Source organism: Malania oleifera, chromosome 11 (assembly GCF_029873635.1).
Source record: "Malania oleifera isolate guangnan ecotype guangnan chromosome 11, ASM2987363v1, whole genome shotgun sequence".
Taxonomy (NCBI): Eukaryota; Viridiplantae; Streptophyta; class Magnoliopsida; order Santalales; family Ximeniaceae; genus Malania; species Malania oleifera.
In genome coordinates, this window is record NC_080427.1 from 39,179,473 (window position 1) to 39,203,200 (window position 23,728).

Genomic DNA, 23,728 nt, shown 5'->3' on the forward strand with positions numbered 1-23,728 from the left:
ATTTTTCAAAAAAAAAATAAATTCATTAAATTATAACTATTAGTTACAAATCATTATGTGATGCACATATCATCCATACTATCATTGAAACAAACTAATTAAAATTATATTTAATGTAATTTTTTAATGATTTATGTACTTTTTTATGTTTGTATTTGTATTGTGTAAAAGGGTATAAAAAAAAATGAACTCTTATTTTCGTTCAATGGGTCTGCATCCTCAAATACCCTTTTTTTAAGGGTCTGTTTGGATCAAGAATTTGACGTGAGAAAGTAAAGGAAAGGAAAATAGGTAGGAAATTCATTTTACATTATATTTTCTCTCTAGGCCAAAAAATATTTAAAATAATTTTTTTATAATATAATAAAAAATTTAAAAAAATCAAAATGTTAATGATGTCTGAAATTAATTTTTGTTTTCATTAATTTGATATATTTTTTATTTTCTTTCTTATTTTCTTTAATAACCATGAAAATGTGAATCCTTTCATATTTTCCTTTCCTTTTCTTAATACTTTTTAACATGGGCTTAAGAACACATAGCAATCCTCAATCTCATCTCTTTGGATGAAATAGTAAAGCAAGCTATTTAGTTCATCACACTAATATCCCAAACACATTGGGATCACCCTTGTGAATCTTGTTCCATTTCCCCCAACAGTTCTATGAGAAGAAAGGTGCCCATGTTGTATTCTCACATTCCATTGGAATTTTTCACCCAAGTTGAGCCATTTTTGGCAACTGTCCACCGCACGAATAGTCTATCGGAGTTTTCGGGTGGTTGTCCGAGATGAAGATTGTGTTTGGAGAAGGAGTACCGGGGATTGATGCCATTGCTATGAAGGAAATCACCTAAGATGTGATAAGAAGAAGGAAGAGGGGAATATGCTGCAGGTGGGGGGAAGGAGTTAGACGTTTAAAAGCATGTATTAAATATTAAAATTTTAATTGAATATCTAATTATGTTCAGTATTTCAATATTGAGCTCATTTGAGATAATTATTCTATTTTACTGAAAACTTATGGATGTTCGTGTTTTATTATTGTAGAATAATTTTTGGAAATTAAAGTTGAAATTAAAATGCACGCGGATCGCGCGTTGTTAGGATGTGTGGCTCGTATGTGTGTCGGCAGCCGCACCCAGCTGAAATTGTTGAAGCTGGAGATGGACGGCCACCAACAATCTACCTACCAGCTAACTTGTTTGAATTCCTCTCCCTCTGTTTGTGTATATATATGTAATGTATGTGTGTGTCGAATGTGTGGTGAATTGCAACAATGTGTGGTGAGTTGCTGTTGAGTGCAGCAAAGTTGCAGTGTGTGTGTGCATGCAGAGAGCTGCATTGTGAGAGTTCAGAGAGCTGTGTTGCAGAGAGTGTGTGGTGCTGTGTTGTGAGGCAGAGTGAAGAGAGAGTGAGAGAGGAGGTGAGGGCAGTAGCCTCCTCCTTCAACTTGTGTAATTCTCCCAGTGATTATAGTGGATTTGTGTTCTCCCGTGGACATAGGTCATAGTGGACCGAACCACGTAAATCTGGTCTCACATTTGTATTGCGTAATTTTTACTTGTGCGATTGCTGTACATCGATCATTTTTCCCAACACGCGTTAGGGAAACCATGTACGTGTGCAAAAGGGAGAAGACCAAGCCACGCATGCGTGAGCTTGAGTACATGAGCCATGTGATCCGTGTGCATTAAATGAAATTACGCATCAAAGGCTTTGGTGGACACTTAAAGAAGAATCAAAAAGAAAAAAATAATATTACGTGAAGCCTTGAAAGAACCCTAGCTGGGCTTGGGCATGCAACTTAAGGGCCGTGAGAATTAAATGCAAATTGGGCCATTAAGAGAGTGGATGGGCCGTCCATGCATGCATTTACGTGAGCCCGTAGAAGTGTGGGTGCTGCGAGCTTCAAGGCCGAATTGCAAAGGCACGTGCATGGGCGCTGGGCTTGAATAAAAGGAGTCCAGGGCTTTAGTTAAAAAGAGGAGCCGTGGAGTCTAGCAACCCTCACTAGCAACCCTCACCCCACACGGCTTCCATTCCTTGCTCTCTCTCTCTCTCTCTCTCTCTCTCTCTCTCTTCTTGTTCATTTTTTATTTATTTTTCTTTGTCATTTCAATAGACATTTTAATGTGTAGTTTAGATTATTTATTACACTGAGTAATCATATTTAAAATTATTGTTGGATTTCTCTCTCTCTCTCTCTCTCTCTCTTAACTTGTCTCTTTACTGTAATGTTTGTTTAAATACATTGTTTGAGTAGTTAATGTTGGATTTAAATATTAATTTTTACTTTGTTATTTCAGTGATTTATTAGATTAATTAATTTCTTGTCTTTAGGTTTGTTATTTTAAAAGCTTCAAGGTTGAAATAATTAATTGTTTTAATTTGCTATCTTTATTTTATCGGTGCAATGGGTTTTTGTGGAGTTAATTTGAGCCGGAAATTTTGAATTGCAACCATGAGTGACTAAGTGGTACAACTTGGGTTGTGGGTCAATGTCGGTTGCTTTCCATGATTTATTAGCTTTCCGTCGATGTTATGGTTAAACTCTTATGTGGCTAAACCTGAAAATTGAAGGCATCATTGATAAATCGCTTGCTTTTATTTCTTGTTTTATTGTTGACGTTAGACACAAAAAAATCTTGATTTAATTTAGGATTTTCATCAATTAATTTTTATATGAAATTCGGTTGATGCTTAATGAGAGTATTTATTTCGTTTCGTTTGGATATGACAAATTTACTCGAGCTTTAGTTTGAAATTTTCATCTTATTAATGCCTTGATTGAATTGACAAAAAGAGGAGTAAAGCCTAGGGAATTAGTAAATGGTGGAAGCAAAAGTGTAGAGACCCGGGAAAATAAGATAATAAAAATAAATGAGAAAAGGAGGTTTTTGGCTGGAAGGGGAGAAATCGGCGATGGTTTTTTGGAAGGAATAGAAAACCGGCGACAGTTTTGGTAAGGAAGCCGGTTAATAGAAAACCAACGATGATTTTCAAGAGCGAATAGAAAATTGTTGACGGTTATGAGAAATTATCACAGAATGGTAACGGGTAAACGGTAAAAATCGGGCTGGTTAAATAGAAAATTGGAAATGGTTTTTTGAGGGTCAGAGAAAACCGACGCGGTTTTTTCTGTAGTGGGCGCTATAAGGGAAATCGAGAGCATCATTTTATTTAACCAAAATAAATTCTCTCTCTCTCTCTCTCTCATGCAAACCCATGAAGCTTCCTCCTTCTCTCAATGATTTCGACTCCGTTAAAACCTAGATTGACAATCAAGAACCACCATGGGGTTCCTGGGAAGGTTATTTGCAACCTATGCGGAGCAGATTTTCAAGTTAGGGTTTCGGGACACCATCCCAAAACCAAGGTAAGTGATGTATTTTAGAGTTTTAAACTATTTTGGAGTATACAAAACTTAGAAAGTGTTAAATGGAAATTATTTTGGGAGTTGTGTTGAATAATTTGGGAAAAATGTGAATTGCAGATTTTTGGGCTGTGAGCGCCGAGGGGTATAGAAATTGGGCGCTTTAGCGAAATCTCAGTAAGCCAGGTAAGGGGAATAAGTTATAACAGTCAATTTTTGTAAAAAGCTGATTGAGATATTATGTGAAAATGGTAATATGTTATTTTACCTGAAATTTATTATGATATGAAATATAAGATGAAATTTGTGTGACATATGATTTATACTGAAATGTTTTGGAAATTGGGTTAATTGATTCGTACTAAGAATATAAGAGTATGAAATGTGAATTGAGTTATGAGATTTGAAATGGGGAAAAATGATGAAAGTGAAATGTATTGAAAAATGTATATCTTCTGAGAAATGATGAATATGAGATATGAAAATGTTTTATTGAGAAATGTGAATTACGTGAAATGAGATGTGTATATGTATTTATGAGAATTGAACTGATGAAATACCATTGAAATGATGAAATGAGTTGTAAATACTGAAAATGTGAACATTGCAAGGATAATGCTGCAATAAGAATAATGATATATGAATACTGAATTGTGAAAGCTGAATTGAGAAATACTAAAATGAGAATATAAGTATTGTAATGTGAATACTACAATACAGATATTGAAATTTGAATATGAGAAATGTGAAATATTGTAACGTTAATTCTACAATATGAATATTGAATTGTGAGAATTGAAATGTGAAAATTTGAAATATGAATATAAAAATGTGATTGATGAAATGTCAATACCGCATAATGATTGCTGGTATGTGGTAGTGATAACTCTGATGGATGGATATGGAAACCCTAATAATGGATTGCGATATTGAGTACGGTACTGTTGCTAGTAGTGTTAGTACAATCACACAGACTCGTGGAGCGTGTGGCGTGACAGTCGACTGAGCTGCATAGTAGAGTTGTTGTGCCCCCTGAATCTAGATTAGGGCTATTGGCCGACCAATCATACTATAGATACGGGATATATAATATGATATTTGACCTAATCGGGTCAGCCAACCACGGTTAGGTCCTGCCTTCAGATCGCACAACCCTATTCATGGGGGGAAGCATGACGTGTAGAGATATCTTCAAGGCAGTCATGAGTACATACACGGATGTATCAGTAACTGGGAACACTCATGAGTTAGATATGGAAATGGAAATGAAAAGGAAATGAAAATGAAAATGAAATAAGAAAATAAGAAAGAAAATGAGAAATGAAATAGCGTGAATTAATGATATAAATAATTAAAACGATGTAAAACATGCTACCTGAGGGCTTACTGAGTAAGGTGAGTGTTCTGATAAGTATTAGTTATAGTCGAACCTGAATTAATCGGGATAGGATACAAACGATATCAGGGCAAAGGAAAGCTACTTGTATGGACAAGTAAGCTTCCCTATTCTCGGGAACTTTATTGGTAATTATTGGTAGCGTATGTACGGTTTTGGAAATGAAAGTAAAAGATTATGAAAGCTTGTGTTATATATCTATATGATTATGATTGTAGAAATGATATGTTTCTTAGAAGATATTTTTACTGAAATGAATGTATGTTTTGATATAATGAATCTCCACACACTGTAGATAATTTATTTCGTCTTACTGAGACGTGTCTCACCGAATTATTTAAATATTTCGAGGAGCCGAGATGGGCCTGGTGATAGAGCTTCGAGATAGAGGAAAGCAGATACTCTGGGTAGTCAGGGTGAGTATTTTGAGTTAGGGAGGTTTGATTCTCCTAGAGTTTTGTGGTAGACTTGTATTTATGGATGGTTGATACTCTGGTATGTATATTCGCTATAATATGTATATATATGATGACTTCCACTGTTAGGGTTGTGTATATGAGCATGATTGTATACCCGGTACCCCCTTTTGACTCGGGTTATGTATTATGGTATCAGTGGTTGATGTGGCCGATATGTGGTTATATGTGTTGTTTATATGAAAAAAAAAAATGATATGAAAATCAGGGCGACACAAAAAGGACGTTGAACCTGTAACCCAAGTGTTTGATAACTTGTTTCAGTGAATCTGTTTTGTTTGGTTGCGTTATTGGATTTATTTTTTTAGAATCTCGGTAAAAGTTAAATCCCATTTTAGCATTTTCTCAAGTACTCCCATTTTGTTTACTATTTTCATAAACATTAAAAATCCAAAAAAAATTTCACACAACATTTTACATCAACAAGTTTTCCCTAAATTTAACAATTGCTTTGATGATTAGTAGTTCCTGTGGAATACGAACCTGAACTTATTTTTGATACAACTTGACACTTCTATACTTGGAAGCACAATTCGGAACGAGTCACCATGCTTAGTAATCCCTCGTCGAAATGAAAGTAATATGGAGGGCACTGCCGTTTGTGGGTTTTATATGTTAATTGAAAATGACAAATTTTTTAGGATGGTATCGAGTGTAGAATGCATCTTTATGTATACCAAAGACATTATTGGTATGCAAAATTTTGAAATGCTTATAAAGAAAACATCCAAAGAATTGGTTATACTCAGAAAAATCCCCATACTTATTACTTACAAATCTTTCGCAATTGTTGGGTTTATCATTTATGATTGATGAGGCAAGCCTTTGATGCATTGTATTTGTGGCCATTTCAAGTATGGATAAACTGTATGTGACTCTTAGGTGAGCTTATGAGAGTGGCAAAATGAGCAACAATTAGTGGTTAAACTAGATACACATATTCACCTAATAAATTAGTGATTCATAAAAACTACCTATTATTATTAAGAAATTAAATTACATTTATTTTTTCTTTAGTTGTCGGCCTTTTTGTATTGAGATATCAAAGAAAAAAAATTTCGATTCATTGATAATAATAGGTAAATTTTTATCACTTACATAGCATGTAGAGTTGTTTGGCGCGTATTACTGTAAAAAATTATGAGAGTAAAAACAAAATCAGAAATTAAAAGTCGTAAAGAGAAATTAAAAATAAAAAAACTAGCCACTTATTTTATTAATGTTTTATAAAAATAAATCAAACATAAAGATTGATTGAATGAAGGCTTACTTTTGTGCTTTACTCAAATGACAATTCAAAATATAATTAAATTATTAAAAGAATACAAATTAAACACATTATAATAAAACATAATTGTTACTATGTTATTCAATTCTTCTATTTTAATTATCACTTCACGAGGATAATCTTATTATACATGTTAATAGAAAAATATTAAGATTTTTAATGGATTTTATTGTTTTAAAATTTTATGGATACTTTTGTTTTAATTATGATTTAAATTCACTTGGTCATTTTATTTTATTTTAATTAAAAATTATGTATAATATAAATAATCTAATCCAAAATGTTATTTCTACATGTTAAAGTATTTTGACACAAGCTACCACAATAGCTAAAAACCATAAGATAGGATTTCTAATTTTTTTAAAAACAACTGAAAATCAACGAAAACTAAATAACATAAAGAATAAGTCTTTGTAATATGTTTTTGACTCTTTTTCGTTGTAAAGAAATGAAAATAGAAACAGAAATAATATCAAATAGATCTTAAATTTTTTTATAATTTACTAATTAATTGGACAGCTATGATTGCACGAGTATCTATTCAATTTATTTACTCCGGTAAATTCAAATCCAAACATGCAAGGCAGGGCTTAACACATCGATACATAAATACAACAAATACGAAGGATTTGTAATTTATTATTATTTTTTGTTTTGAATTTGTAATTCATTAATAATAATAAAAATATTTAAGCTTTTAAAACATGCTAATTAGGTTTTTTTTTTTTTTTTTAAGCTTTATCATAGAAACATAATTTTTTGGGTAAACTATAAAATTATATTATGAGCTTTTTACTCTTAAAAATTGACATTCTATTGATCAACCATTACCTTAATCTATACATACCCTACCACTACCATCTAGTTTGGTACTTCGGTTTAAACTGTTTTGGATTCCTCAAACCATTTATGTTGGGCCAGTAGGGATTTTAGGCCCAACCCAAACCAATTCACGCCCTCTAGATTTTAGGCCTAACCCAAACCAAATTTACTGACTTAAGTTGGCTAAATGTTTGGTGCATTGAAATGAAATAAAAATAATAATAATTAAAAAAAAAATTCTCAAATCATTTATGTTCAGCCACTGGGAATTTTCAGCCCAAACCAACCCACACGAGCCAAGGAGGTGGTGATGCATAGCTTTGAGCCATTTACTGCTCCAATCTAAAATGGTGAACACCAAACATAGACTAACCAACTGGGGAGAATGGGTTTGGGGTGAATTGGTTTAGTGTTCCAGCGAGTCTGGGACCTCCCAACACACCCCCTAAGAAAAGGGATAAACAAACCCCCGGGCGCTGGCTCAGGTGGTAAGGGCGACCCGGCTGAGCCTGTGACCCAAGTTAGCTGCTCGGGATCGATTCCTGCTGCCTTGAGCAAATCCCGATTTACCTCCCTGCGGGGCCTTGGGGTGGATTCTGTGGGGCGTGGGATTAGTCTTGGCTGAGTTGCATCCCAGGGTAATATGGTAGAGGCCAGCTGAGGACACCCGACGTAATAAAAAAAAGAAAAGAAAAGGGATAAACAAAAGCAAACAATTTACAAAGTGTTTTGGTTCACAATTTTCTTTCTTAAAACATAAAAACATTTTCTTTCAGTTATTTCCCTGGAAACATTCTGACTGTTAAAACATTTCAACTTCAGAAAAGAAAGAATATTATTTTCTCACAGCCTCATGCACAGACCTGGGGCAAAAGCAAGCAAGCATGGAAGCCGACCAGCATCAACGGATCGAGTCCTGCACTGGAACAATGGTCTCCTGGCTTCGAAATGTCGACACACATGAAGGAGACAGTGAATCAAAAAACCTTTCCATAATAACTGAGCATATAAGTTGTTCCATGCTTTCACAATATGATGAATCAATCAATCTCAATGCAAATGAAGTATTAGATTGAATGACCCTCAAGTTAGTATTAGACATTAGATATTGGATATTTATATTATAGATATATCTATATCAACATATATAATTATAATTAATAAGAATAACGTTCGATACTTTGTTGAGATAAATCCAAGAGGCTTAAATGTCGAGGCCTCCCCTCCTCCAAATTCCTCCTGCTCCTTGCTAATTTGACATTTGGTATGTACACTGCTGCCTGCCCGCCATTACAGCTTCATTCAGTACTCTTCCTTGCCCTTCATAGCTCCATTTTCAACTGATTTGAATGCAGAGACACTGTACCACCAGAAACAACCCCCAATATATTATCATAGTTTCAATGTCAAAACTACTAACTGTCTAATAGAACATAACACCATAGGGTACGAACTACAAATTTTAGAAATTCAAAAATGATTTCCAATATCCTTTTTCATTTGTAACCTTTTTTTTTTTTTTTTTGAGTTCTTATCTGTTTTTTATACTTGTAAAATCTCCGCTTAATGATTAATGGTTTTGTTAAAATGCTCAAAGCAAAATTTCATGTGATTCAACTGCCACCTGGTTCCAAACAAAACCTAAATATTTAAGCAACATGATGCACTGTACAGGAATTTTAACATCAGATCGACTAAAAACCCTCCTTGATCGACATATTCAATTGAAATAGCAAGTTGATAATGTCCCGGGCAGTGCAGCAAAATAATAAAAATTAACTTACTTGAATTTGCTGAGGAGTCGTAACTCAAGAGTGAGGTTTCTGGAGTGATGAAGTTATGGTTGTCTTCACCCCTCTCCCAAGCTGGCTGGTGTAATGCATCAATATGCCAAAGCTGTTGGTACTGTTGCCTGTCACCATTAAACTGGACATCCGGCCACATAAATGACATTGGCATGTTGGAGAAGTTACTGTCCATCTGGGACGCACCCTGGATATTTTGAAAGGTCGGATGGAAATTTAATGATTTTTGTGGGGAGTGAGCCTCAATTGTGTCTTAAACTCGTAACAAATGTAATATGAATAAACAAAAAGCCTTTCTTAACAAAACCTATCAATGGGATTACAATGCCCAAAGTCGAACCTTCACCTGAGGCATCAGAGCTAGATATCAGCTCCACAGAAGCATCTTTTCGTCCCCAGATAATTCCTTAGTGTAGATCATTTACAATTAACCTCTATGCTTCACAAGATTACCAATAACATTGAACCACGTCGTGGTAGTTCAGGTGTACTTGGGGCCTCTCTAGTTGTGAAAAACAGTTCCATTTTTTCATTTCCAGCTAACCAAAACTTCACAAAAATGCCACCCTTGTTCTCTAATTTTTCAATATTTGTATACAGAAGCTGAAAAGAACCCCTATACAAATGTTAGAAAACTAGATAACAAGATTGCATTTTTGTAGTTCCTTGGAAAACTGAAAAATGATGAGAACTGTTTTCCACAACCGAACAGACACCAAGTTTTTCCAATTGAACATACAGAATCTACAGATGCCCATTTTATACTATAACAAACAATTTCCACCAAATAATGCGATGGAAGCTGCATGTATTGCAGATAGATTGACCTAAACTATGCAAACAACATCCCACATGGAGGGATCTTTAATTTTCTGACATTACATTCCAAGAGTACTGCTGAAGTAAACACTTTGGCAAAAATAGAACATACGAAGTAGCTAACGGAAAATCGTTGTCAAACTTATGCTAAGGAGCCATAAAAAAGATGCAAATGTAAACATCCGGCAGATCACTTAGATCCCACGGGCTCTAACCACATTAGTGATGTTAGGCTTATGTGGAGCCTAATTGTGTTAAATTTGGATGATGACCTGATCTTTATTTAATGAGAGATTTCTATCCTAAGGCTTACTCCATGAGCGTTGCCCCCGGGAAAATTTTTTAGGTCCATTCAGAACGGAACCCTATGCGCAACGTATAAAAGGATTGCTTTTGGGTGATTAGGGTTTGTGATCAAACTTCGCGAGAGAGTGAGAGGGAGAGTATTGTACCACTGCACTCTCTGTAATATTTCTCCTTGATAATAGTGAAATCTCTGCAACTCCGTGGACGTAGGCAAAATTGCTGAACCACGTAAATACTGTCTTGTGCGTGTGATTCATTTTTCTTTGGCGTGTATTCTTTCTCTATTTTGTTTCTCATAGGTTTCGAAATTTGTTTTTAATTCCCAACAGGTGACAAAAAATGTCAAACAGATCTCAAGTAGGGTCCTAATAGAAAATAGTTATATTTAGAGCACAAAATAAATAATCAAATAGAGACGTAAGTGCTTACATCATGAAGCACCTTTCAAAGGAATCAAGGAATATTAATCTCATAAGTTACAGCAATATGAATTTAGTCTTTTGGAGCACAATCTTAGTACAAAAGAAACACCTACAAAGTGTAACCTTTTTTTTACCAAAGAAATGATAAGAAAAGAAGGGTGCATAATACTTACTTCAGCAGCCAACAGACTGTTGGGGTTGAAATCAATTCTTGGGTTAACTGTCGCAAGTCTCATGGACAAGAACTGGAACAGCAGAATAATAGACAGAATGAGATCAAGTCCTATAAGATAATTTATAGATTATAATAGGATAATTGAAACACCCAATAACATTTAACAAGCATTCATGGAGCTCTATTTCAGTATTTATTTTCTTTTTAATTCATCACTTGCTTTTAAATTTCAAAGGTAGCAGAGGATAATTGAAACACCGAATAACAGTTAACAAGCATTCATAGAGCTCAATTTCAGTATTCATTTTAATTTTAAACATGGCAAAGGAGAAAAAGAAAAGAAAAGAGAAAAAATCTACAAGTACATTCAACCAGTTAATCAAGAAAAGGGGAAGGTTCATGACCCATGTATTGATTCAATATACTATTAAAAATGTGAGTGACAGAAGCATAGCAAGACACATGTCAGACAATTTTATTTTATTTTTTAACTGCTGAATTTAGTTCCAAAGGCTCCAAAATAGAGTTCATATTCCAACAGTCCAAAATAATATGATATTGATAACTTTCAGTCAAGTGATTCCCTTGGTGTCCTACCCAGCATGTATCTTACATTGTCATCCCCCATGTTCTGCCCATCCAATTAATATGGCAAAGGATGGTAAAAGACATCTCTTTGCACAAACCTCAAATAATTCTTCTCAAAAAAATTTGCCTCAAATTGCTTCACTAAATGAATACCTTACCTTCAAAATTTATTAAACACTCCAATGTAGATGTTAGGATTTAGCTTCAACATTTTCTAACTAAGATGTCCTAAAGGGGCAATCTTACCTCCACTTGACGCTGTAAGGATTGTACATGGTTGATAATCTCATCCAGCACCATCGCTGTACCAGAAATCTGCAGAGAAAAGGTGTTTTGTCAGATAAAATACATCTTAAGTACATTATATATCACTTCAAATGCAAGTTCCATTTAAACATCTGTTTGACTGGAGAAGTGCTTGAAGCGGCTAATGCTGCTGTGCATCAGCTTGTGGGGTTGAAAAAAGTGTAGATACAATTCTAACAGAGTTACTGAGTTGCACTGATTTATCAGATTGAAGAGGCTTTTACAGACATTATGCACTATTGGCTACTAAATTTGTGTGTGTGTGTGTGTGTGTGTATGTTGCCTTTCCAGATCACATCTCATGAATGCATATGCCAGGTACATACATAATAGGGCACAACTAAATTCCTTTATATTATGTCAAGATGAAAGCACTGAAAGGATCAAAGAGCAAAAGATGAGATTTCATAAACTTATTGCATTAGTCCAAAAATACAATTATGAGGTGGTCATGTAATAAAATGAAAACTGGCATAAAATTATTCGAAACCATGGCATGAAACATCTAAAAGAACAGAGGATGCTTTAATCCCTTGCTAATTTTAACACCAGAACTAGAACACTCTGCAAAATATGGCCTCCACTCATTGACCGAAATAAAAAACCGTCTTTGGAGGGGTGAAATAGAACAAACATATCCAAAAAAATGATGGGCCCAAGTGTAACTTTTTAGGAGGGGTCAGGCAAATTAAGGTTTTTTTTTTTTTTTTTTGGGGGGGGGGGGTGGGGGGGTTAAAATTTTTATATTAAAATATTAAAAGTTGATGGCATATGGGTAAAATTTTTTAAATTGATGGGGGGCCACTGCCAGCCACAGCAACCCCTCCCCTCTGCCACTTTCTCCAAGCTGACTTAAAAAAGCAGTAACAGGTTGCTGTCCTATCATTGCACAGTTGATTTTTCATTTTGCCCTTTTTGTTCAAAGGTGTTGCAAATGGTGGGTTTTCCTTTTATTAATCTCTTTACTCAACTTCTTAGTTCCAGGAGGAAAAAACTCTTCATATTTCAACTGCAAGGCACTTTTGACAGCAATTACTATCCATCATTTTTCAAATAGATCCCTGCTTAGTATGCCCTCCAAAAACTTTCATACTATATCAAAGAAGTTCAAAGTCCTATTCTTTGGTCGCAAATCATGGTCGACAGTGATCAATACCTGCCTACTTTCTAGTCTTCAAACCACCATGATTGGGGGAGTGGTCCCAGTAAAAGGGGCAGTTAGTGGTTGAATCTAATCATCTTGCCTTACATGATTTTGGGCCACTTCTTTACAAAAGAAGCAGCAAAAAAACATAGTGCTGAAATGCTTTAATTCAAGTTTAAGCACTTCCTAACCCAAGAACCACCATATACCATACACTCCGGCAGTTGGGTCTGTGCCTTTGGCATATGCACTTGTAAAAGGAGTGTTTTTTTTTTGTCATCCTTTTCCCCTCGTCCTTATGGGATAGATGCCTAACTTACAAGAGACGTTGGTGTGACGCACCCTCGCTCTCCCTGCCCCTCCCAAGGGCATTACCACCCAACCCCCTTGTGTGGGCCCACAAAGGTCCATCATCTCCCCCCCCCCCCCCCCGGCAAGCATCCTCACGTAATGGAATTTCCGGCCTACCCAACCGAGGGCATTCTCGTCATGCATTATATTTTAATTTCAACACTGTTGAATTTCAATATTTTTAGCTTTTAAGTCGTTTTTCTCAGTAGGAACTTCCCCCAAAACAGGTCGTTTTCGCAAAATGGTTCCCACGCACACCGACTTGTTTCAAAATGACGAAAATACCCTTCCAAGGCAGCCACGAGGCAGAGAGAGAGAGGGAGAGAGGATAAAGATGTAAAATTACGAAAGTGCCAGTTGACATCTGCTGAACACACTTTCCTCTTGGTGCAGAAGCAACAACTTTGGTGACGAAAAGGTAACAGTGACTCTAAACCCATAATAAATCTTAACCAGCAGACGTAATTGCACTTTTAGCGACAAAAAATACTGATCTGGACGTTTATTCTTATTTTAATTAAGGGATCAAGAAACAAATTATTATTATTATAATTATTAATATCATGAAGGAAGAGAACAGAACAGAACAGAACAGACCAACCTTGTTGCATCCCGGGACGAGTTCTTGAAGTAGCTTCATCCTCGCATTGATTTTCTCTCTTCTCGCCTGCAAACATATACAGCAAAAAATTGATAATCTGATAGTTAATTGACTGAATAATTAAGAACTAATGAAGGAAGTAGATATTAATGTGCTTGCTAATTATGGAATTACTCGTTCTGCTAAGCTATGGCTGTCCGTAGCTTGGCCGCGACGAGCACGAACGTGAACGTAAGGAAGCTTCTCTGCGTCGTCGGAACTCTCGTTCGTCGCATTTTTGCTTTTCTTGGTTGATCCTTTGACCTAGTTTGTCAGTAATTAATTAGTGATTATTTCAGTTTCTGGCAATGAAGCAAAGAATACAAACTATTTTAGGAAACCCTAGCTTCGAGGTACCTTCTTCTCACGTTCCTTCCTCTTCGTCGGCCTCTGGCTGTTGTTTTGAACGGTCGGATCGGAGAGTAACGGCATCGTCGAATTAGGATTCGATTCCGTGTCTGTCGGTTCACTCTTTACTCTGTAGGAATTCGCGCTTGAGTTCTCCGGCATCGAGCTCGTCTCCGGCGAGTCCTCGCTACCGGCGGCGAAGATGGAGAACCTTGCGGCTCGCTCGACCAGAGCTGCGCTCGACGGAAATGTCAGTGAAGAACTCAAGGAGTGACTGTAGGGCTTGTGATGGTCGAGAACCGCCGGGGCTTCGGCGGACCCCGACGAGTGCAAGAGCTCCATGGCCTGGTTCGCCGGGAGTTCGAGAAGCGCCGTGAAGGAGCTTCCGGTCTCCGGGGGTGCGGTCAGCATCATCCCTTGAATCTCTTCGCCGAATTGATACGATTCCTCTCCGGTTCCCTCCGTTTCCCCACGGGCACCGTCAGATCTAACTACAATACCCGCAATTCGCTCCATCAACGTCCCGAATCCCTCCAAGCCAATAGCGAAACGAACCAAATCAACCTCAATTTCAAAGTTCCAACGTCCCTGGTCCAATCAATCCGGACGAACTCCAACCCCGCTAGTCCGCCAAGGTCAGAGCTCACAAAGTCAGAAACCCTAAACAAGAGGGCTTCAAATAGCAGAATTCGAGGCCGAGTCGAACCAAAAAACCGTTGCAGTGGTGAAGAACTAAGCGCCAAAACGTACTTCAATGGCAGATACCTATATGTCCTCTCCTCTCTCCCCCTATATGGAGCTGCTGTTTCAATGGCGCTCAATCTCTCTCCCTCTCTAGGATTACTTCTCAGCCATTTGAACTACTGGGAAAGCTACGTTTGCTTCTGTGTCTGCTTAATTATACAGTTCTTTAGAGAGAGAGGGACAGAGAGAGGGCGAGCGGAACCGGACAGAATGAAGTGGAACCGTAGAGGGAGGTTGATGTTTTTGGGCGGGGACCGAACACGAGCTAACCCCGACACCGTTTTTAATCGTAGAGGATGAGCCGTCATTTTCCTGCATTTACGTACGGAGGATTGTAATAATAATAATAAACAAAATTTATATAAACTCTCCTCTGGTTTAATACAAATAATAATAATCGATCTTTGATAATTGAAAATAAAAAAAAAATAAATTTAAAAATATATGTCAAATATTTAAGATTATAAAAATTACTTTTATTTTATTTTTGTACATCAAATAAATTATAAATTTCTCTATATAATTATTAATTAATGATATTTTTGTCAAAAAATTAGTATATATATTAAAAAAATATAGGATTTAACAAATATCTTCGATATATTTGATGTTCTGCTTATGTATTCAAAGATTAACATGTGTTCGATCCGTGTGCTATCTCGGCACGTGTGCATTAGTAGCACACGTGTGAATGCATGCGTCCCTTCCTCTTTTCATGACAGTTGTCGCACACGTCACACCCTTGCTAAATTTTATCACTTTATCTTCTACTGTTTATGCTGCCTTTTTTTTCAACTTTAAAAATTTACTTTTTACTTTTAATAGAACTCTAATTAAATAGAAATACACCAAAAGTTTTAAAAAATATATAGAGAAATATCATTCTTTTTAATTAAAATGGAGCAAAAATATATCATATTTAAAAATTAATAATTTTATATGCACGGTTAATAAAATATGAATCTAGACAATACTTTAGCCTTCAAATGTTGCACTAGTAAAATGACCTATAATTTAGGTACATAATTAAGTTAAATTGATAGTTATGTGAGATCAATTTGTTTCGTATGCGCTAACTTGGTTCGACTTTATTTGAATTGGAGCCATTTTCCAATTAGTATGACAAGTCAAGTTGATGAAGCCTAACAACTGTTTATGAACTTAATTAGTATTTCGTGTATTTGAGTAATCCACCCAAATAAAGGTCTACCGATCTATTTTACTTAAATACCAAGGTGTAATCTCACTTAAGAAATTACAGCTTCTAAAACTAGAATCCTAGGTCCCTAATATGTAACTAAGAAAGTTACGACTCATTTGGTTCGAAAGCATAGTTATTCATTCAACATGTAATAAGAAAGAAATAGACATCCCGATAATATAATTTAAGAATAGTATTTCCTTATTATGAACTCATAAAATATTTCCAATTGTTATTTACTCTATATTGATAACATAATTTCTTGTATAATCAATTGTAACTAACTTACTATAACTAATATATTCCAGAAAATAGGCATTTTGCAAACAAAATGTAACCTCAGAGATTTATTAAGATAGCCCTTGGACTTACGCCCATATACTCACTATTGTTTGATTTTAATTGAATTAAACTCGAGTTTAAAGAACTCGTTGTCAATATGAATTCAAATTAAATAATTTTAGACAAATTGATCAAGCTCTAAACAAGTTTCAAGTTAGATTGAGTTAAAGATTTGTTCTAATTTTTACGGATTCATGATCATCACGGACCCATGTTTTAGGAGAAGAGAAAGAAACGCTAGTGAGACCCTAAGATATTCTATCATTTCGTAAGTTCCTAATGTGGCGAGCGAGCAATGTATTTTAATACTCTACTCACTCAACTTATTTTATGTCAAATTAATTAAAAATTAATAGATTGGTAAATAAAATAACCATATCTATGGTACGGTTCAATTTTTTCCCCTTTTTTAATAGTTTGGCTTCAATTCATTTGAAAATATAAATGTCAAAAATAAGATAAAAATAATATTTACAAATTTCATTTATAATAAATAGTATTTGATTTGCCGTGCCCATATTTCACAACAAATTAAGTTAAATTTTCATGATATTCCATCCAGTTTAGGATTTAAGACCAATAAGCTACGCCCCTGTTTGGAACTTGAAAAATATTTTTAAAATGAAACAAAAAATACAAAAGATTTTACTTTTTCATATTTGCTTACAAAAGAAAGTGAAAAACAAAATAAAAAAATATACCAAATTAACTAGAAAAATATAATTTTACGCATGGTTAACATTCAATCTTTCTAAGTCTTTAATCATATTAATTTTTATTTTTAAATAGAAAAAAAAATGAAACAGAAAATGAATTTTATTCTTATTTTACTTTTCTTTGTTCTCCTTTCAAGCAAAATTGATCCAAACAAACCCTTATAGCAAGAGCCCAAAAAAGAATAAGAAGAAGAAGGCCCATATAGGTTTAGAGCCCATCATTTCCTATGGGTCTTTCAGAAGCAGGCGTGGGCTAGGCCCATGGACTCCTAAAGAAGCTATGGAGCTTGAGCAGTCCAGCACCAGAGAGACCACAGATCCAGTACTGGGGAGAGGAGTAGAGGAATACTGCCCTAAGGAAGGGTACCCTACACCAACACAGAGTCCCATGCATGCATGGGTCTCCCTGCAATCTATCTAGCTGGGGCCATAAAATATTGTACCAGCTAGCAGAGATGTATGACTGTTAAGAAGAGCTGCTAAGTGGTCAAAAACAGCAAGAGACTTGAGAATGCCACATTTTTGGTAATCAGATTTGTCATCTCCCTCCTCACAGTCCCATCTTGTAAGCTTACATTATGTGAAACTTGCTTAGGTGAAACCATCATTAACTTTTTGGTACCTTTGGTTCCTCCTCCAATGGAATAAAATAAATAAAGAGTTTGTAGAAACTTTTCACTGTTAGGATTAGAAATGAAACACTAGGGTAAGAACAAAATGAAATGATCATGAAATGAATGTGGTAAGAGTGGAGCGAAATGATGAACATGAATAAATATAGTATGATAACAATAGATATTTTGATAGTAAATTTGAGAATAGCAACACACCTTATTATTTGTAAACATACCTCTCATTTGTAGGGTTCTAAATAGTATTTGTATTTTAGGATATTTTTAATTTGTCCAAATTTTAATTTTTTGGAAGTAGTGGATTGATCATTGGTGCTTGAAGACGTAGGCAATTCTGTACCAAACCTCGTAAATTCTTGTGTTGTTCTTTATTGCTGTCTTTTATTGTTAGTTTTTGCATTGCTTTAGTTTTATTATATATTCAATAGCAATAGTTATTGTATTGGTATTTAGTACAAGTGAGATGCCCAACACAACATACATTGTCTATATATGAAGTGTAACGCTCCGAACTCGCCAAGTGGGGCCCAGGGTGTGATGTGATCTAATCACCTATGTCTGATACCATAACGTCAATCACGCAGCAAAAAAATAAATAAACATTCTTAATAATATACCAAAGTTTTATATAACATTCCAAAAATAATTTCTCAACATCTAGTAACAATATATAATCTCAGAAAACTAAAAACATAAACTCAAAAATACATCCAAGATCTGTACCATCTCACAAAAATGCTAAGCCAACAAACTCAGTCCCGAGCTCGCTAAGCTCGATCACGCGGAGGTCCTAAAAAAGATGAAGTTCATATCGGGTGAGACACATCTCAGTAAGACGGAATATATTAATACCAGTGTATAGCTATCATGAGATTTGTGTACAAAATATAATCCTCATTTACAAATCAATCCACAATTATGAAATCATTCTCTGTCCCTAGTCACACACATGCAGTGTACTTTATTAATGAGAGTTTTTCAAAAATTGAGGTGATTACCCGCTCATACAAGTAGCACCTCTCTGCTCTGATACCTTATGCAGCTCATGGTTACAACTGAAGCATATCAAAGTAGTTACTTTACTTAGTAAGCCCTCAGGTGGATAGTTTATCTCGTACTCACACGCACATTCAAAAAAAGTTTACTGATAGAAGTTCCCGAGAATAGAGAAGATTACCCACACATACATGTAACTTCTCTCTGCCCTAATATGTTATTCAGCCCAGTATGACTACATCTTACATTAATCAGGGCACTCACATTTCTCAACAAGCCCTCGGGCGGAGTGTATACTTTGTCCCAAATAAATATAATACTACAATATATATAATACATATTTACTTTACTCTATATCTGTTATCTCTGTATTATTCATCTTTTCATGTTCTTAGTATTTCACATCACATAATTCATTTTCACATTTCGCATTACTCTAATTTCATGCACGTGAATCTCACTTCCATATTTCACATTATCCACATTTCACATTACTCAGATTTCATGTTACTCTGTATTCACGTCTACATTCACATATTTTGTTCTCATATTATTCACTAGAGGTCTGAGACCCCAAAACTTACACTCTAAGCAAACATCGAGAGGAACATAAAGTAAACATGATAAAGACATAAAGCTGGACGACGACATAAAGCAAAGGGGGTGAAGACTTTTGCATCGACTGACTATTGACAACAGTCATAATTAAAAGGTGACAGCACATGGACGGCTGTATTTGTGCGGGAGTGACCCACACTGGTCCGGACTCTAGGGGTGGTTTAAAAAATTCAAAAATTCGTTTCGCTAGACTTGTAGAGAAACGCTTCTAGAACCACGTGGTGGTTTCAGATCGTCAGTTAGCCTGAAGATTTGAAAGAAATTTAGGAGAGAGAGTGAGTTTACCTCACCCTAGGAGTGGTGTTTACGACACTCTTACTAAAAAATTCACTCTAGTAGGAATGTCGGTGGCGGAGAATGAAACCCAGCGGTATTTTTTATTTTCCAATCGGCCGAATATTTATCGAGAAAATGAGGAGAGAGAGAGAGAGAGAGAGAGAGAGAGAGAGAGAGAGAGAGAGAGAGAGAGAGAGAGAGAGAGGTGAGGAGACAGAGGGTTGTAAAGGGCGGATAATGAAATTCCAAATTCAATTTGAGAAGAAGAAAGCTTCTTCAAGAAGCTTTGGTATATATATATATATATATACTTTATTCTAATTAATTTTTTTTTCATACTATTCCTTTTATTTGTTTACTTCATTAATTAATTTAATAATAATTAATTAATTAATAATATTTTTTTGCCATGTTACTACATGAAGAATTACTAGTGGAGAAAATTATGATTTGTTTTGCATAAAAAAATTTTATTTTTATTTTTAAATAATATATTTCTATTACTTTCTAAGTTTTCTATATAAATAATGAAAGCTTTAAAAATAATGCAACTTTTTTTTAATTCTTTAAAAGTTAATTAAAAAACAAATTATTTTCCACAAGTAAATAATCCCTCAATATTTTACTCTTGTTGATACTTTTTTATTATTTTTCTTAGGAATGCACACTAGGGGTTTTGCCAGGAAAAAAAAAGAAGAAGAAACAAACGAGTGACTAGATGTCATGTCCCTAAAGATCTCTTTGATGTTTAGTTATATTGTGAGTTTATAAGGAATTAGATAAAAGGTCTAATAAAGAGTTAGAGTGTCTTACATTTCCTTTTAAGGTTTTTATCCTTTAAATAAGCTTGAGATAATATAAGTTACTTGTGGTTACCTATTAATTAAAGGTCACTCCTAGTAATTGTGGGTGGATATTAAGACCATGCTTATCCTATTTAACTTTTGCTAGAACCTCACATATTGTATTTCCCCCACTCCCTTGTTTAGAAAAACACTGGGCTTCCTCTCCTTTGGATGCTACTTGGGTCACATCATCAATCTCCAATAACTTGCATGAAATGAGCGACTCGATTGTACTTTTCAAATGTCAAAATTGTTGATATCGTACCCATTATATTTACGAAACTAGTAGTATCTTTGTGCCTATCATATAAATCTAGGTCATCACAAGTTTAATTAGCAAAGTTGAGGGCATTTACGAATTAGCATTAAAATTTGTCCGCTAGAAGTATTCAAGAGAGTAACGTAATTATGAAATTTTTTTAATTTAGTATTTCTATTTGCTCGCATTGCCTCCTTACATTACAATATTTTTTTTTCCATACCAGAAGCTCGGCCAAAGAGATCAAAAGCTTCTTGGAAAGAGAAAAGCTATTAGTGGACATATATACAACATGTGTACAAAACTAGTGTTGCTGCGACATGGGGATTCGAAGTAGGGATATGATACATGCTTATATAAAGATCCTACTCCCTCATGGGACTCTCAATACTTCTACATGATTCCCATTAGGCTAGCATACATATTTTGCAACCTATTACTGATGAAATGGTTAATAAACAAGTTGCAAAAATGGCTAAAGAACTTTTCAATGTCAACCTCCCAAGCCTTTTTTTAGGACCATTATGGCCTTAAATGCCTCCAAGTAGCCTATGGGATCTATGGTACCACATCATTGTACTCCATAAAGAGGTGTTTTGAACCCCTATGGTAGGTGTTCCTCAATTATTATCCTAATGATCAATGTTGACTCTTCTTGCAAGTGGAGGGACTCAAACACTAATTAAACTCATATATTCATTTCCCCTGCTTCAAACATCTTCTTCTTAGACTAAATAATGTCGACTCTTCTTGCAAGCGAAGAGACTCAAATTCTAATTGAACTCATCTATTCATTCCCCCTACTTCAAACATCTTATTCTTAGATTGAATATCAATTTGCTAGCTCTTTCTAGGTCCACATTTAGATAGGTACTTTATTAAAGAATTAATACTACTTCATATAGGTGTTTTGAACCCTAAGGTAGGTGTCCCTCAATTATTATCCTAATGATCAATGCCAACTCTTGTTACAAGTGGAGGGACTCAAACTCTAATTGAACTCATCTATTCATTTCCCCTACTTCAAATATCTTCTTCTTAGACTGAATAATGTCGACTCTTCTTGCGAGCGAAGGGACTTAATTTCTAATTGAACTCATCTACTCATTTCCCCTACTTCAAACATCTTCTTCTTAGACTGAATATCAATTTGCTACCTCTTTCTAGGTTAACATTTAGATAGGCACTTTATTGAAGAATTAAAGCCAGTTGATCTCTTAGGATTCCTGCATGTAGCGCGTGATACAAGGACCAAAGTATTTGCACACCCTTGAGGGTACTTAAATTCGTATTGGTTGGGTGGACAAAAGACTTACCAAAGTGATACAAGATTGAGTGATGGTCATAATCTTAAAGAGAAGCTTATTGTTCTTAATAGTATGGTTAGGCCGGGAGTATGTCATGACTGTACATCTTGGTTCTCACAAATATTAATGTTAACTACCAATTTTGATTATGTTGTAAAAGGGCTTGTAAATCACCACTTTACCTAAAAGTTTACTCTATTAGGTTGTGGGTCAACAATGAATATCAAGTTTTAACACTCCTCTGCATGTGCAGTCCGATAACACATGGATTGATAAACAAATGATAAATAACATCATAGAATAAACGCGAGCAACAAGACTAAAACCCAGGACCTCCTAGTAACCAGAACTCGGATACCATATTAGATTACTACTTTACCTAAAAGATTAAACTATTAGGTTGTGAGTCAACAATGTATATCAAGCTTTAACATGTTGAAAGGACACTATGTATACTCAGGGAATAATGAAGGCACTATGCCTTATGAGGGATAGGCTGATGAGAATTTGAAGAACCATTTGATACGTGAGTTAATATGAGTTTACAAAGGAAACATAGATAAAGCTTCTTATGAACAGTCAAATGTGTTCACTTTTCTCTAGGATTTTCTACCTTGTAAATAAGGTTAGAATAGATTTAGGGTGGCTATTCTTTGATGGGGTTTAATCATTGTGGTGAGGGGCCACTCTTAGTGGCTATGAGAGACATGGTTTGTTTTAAGGGAAAGTGAGTTGTCCTTCTCTGATTGGGACATATAGATCTTATTTAGTATTACGAAAACCCTTGATATCAATTCTTCTCTATACTTTAGTTAATAACCCCACCCTAATCCCCACCCCCGTCCTTTTTTTCCCCTTTTTGCATGGAAATGTCATACAAAAAACTATAGCATGATTTGAAATTAATTATGTTTTATGTTAAGTAACCATCAAAAGAAATACACAAATTGCATAATATACATAAATTGTAAAATAGAAAATAGAGAGAGAGAGAGAGAGAGAGAGAGAGAGAGAGAGAGAGAGAGAGATGAAATTCTTTTTTTGGCCATTGGAGATCCATTAGACATAGACTACACAGCTACAGAAGTTAGTTCATCTCCCACTTTATAACCGAAGCCTTTAATATAAAAGCCTTTAATATAAAAGTCTTTAAATTCTATGTCCCCAAAGAGACAGAGGTGAATGACTAACAAAGAAAGAATGATTAATAATGGGCATTAAAAGTTATGATATAAGTAGTATTTTCATAACTAGAATCCTATGAGTATGAACTCGCATTAACAATCATTGACAAGTAGAAAAGGAAAATTGTTTATATGTGCATGTTGTTTATGTATGTATATCAAATAGTTCCATGGTTGGAGTTTGCACATGTGACTTTCAAGCAATTTTGAAATGGTTTGTTCTCTCTTCTTCAAGTCTTCAACAGGAGAAAACTTGCTCGTGGCTTGGTGCTGATATGGGTCTGTGGGCTGCCTTATGGCAGAAATGACAGCAACCCTGATCTTAAGTCCAGCTAGAGCCCACTGGGC

General features: G+C 35.1%; 1 protein-coding gene across 1 annotated transcript; it reads right to left on the reverse strand.

Annotated features, from left to right (window-relative positions):
* Positions 1-8,329: 8,329 nt before the first annotated feature.
* LOC131167661 (transcription factor bHLH48-like) lies at positions 8,330-15,330 on the reverse strand. The gene is made up of 7 exons (XM_058126475.1): positions 14,270-15,330; positions 14,048-14,176; positions 13,874-13,939; positions 11,718-11,786; positions 10,882-10,953; positions 9,141-9,348; positions 8,330-8,716 (listed from the first exon to the last, which is right to left on the reverse strand). The coding sequence occupies exons 1-7, from the start codon at positions 14,774-14,776 to the stop codon at positions 8,679-8,681; spliced, it is 1,089 nt and encodes a 362-aa protein (XP_057982458.1). The 5' UTR covers positions 14,777-15,330; the 3' UTR covers positions 8,330-8,678.
* Between the last annotated feature and the right edge of the window lie 8,398 nt (positions 15,331-23,728).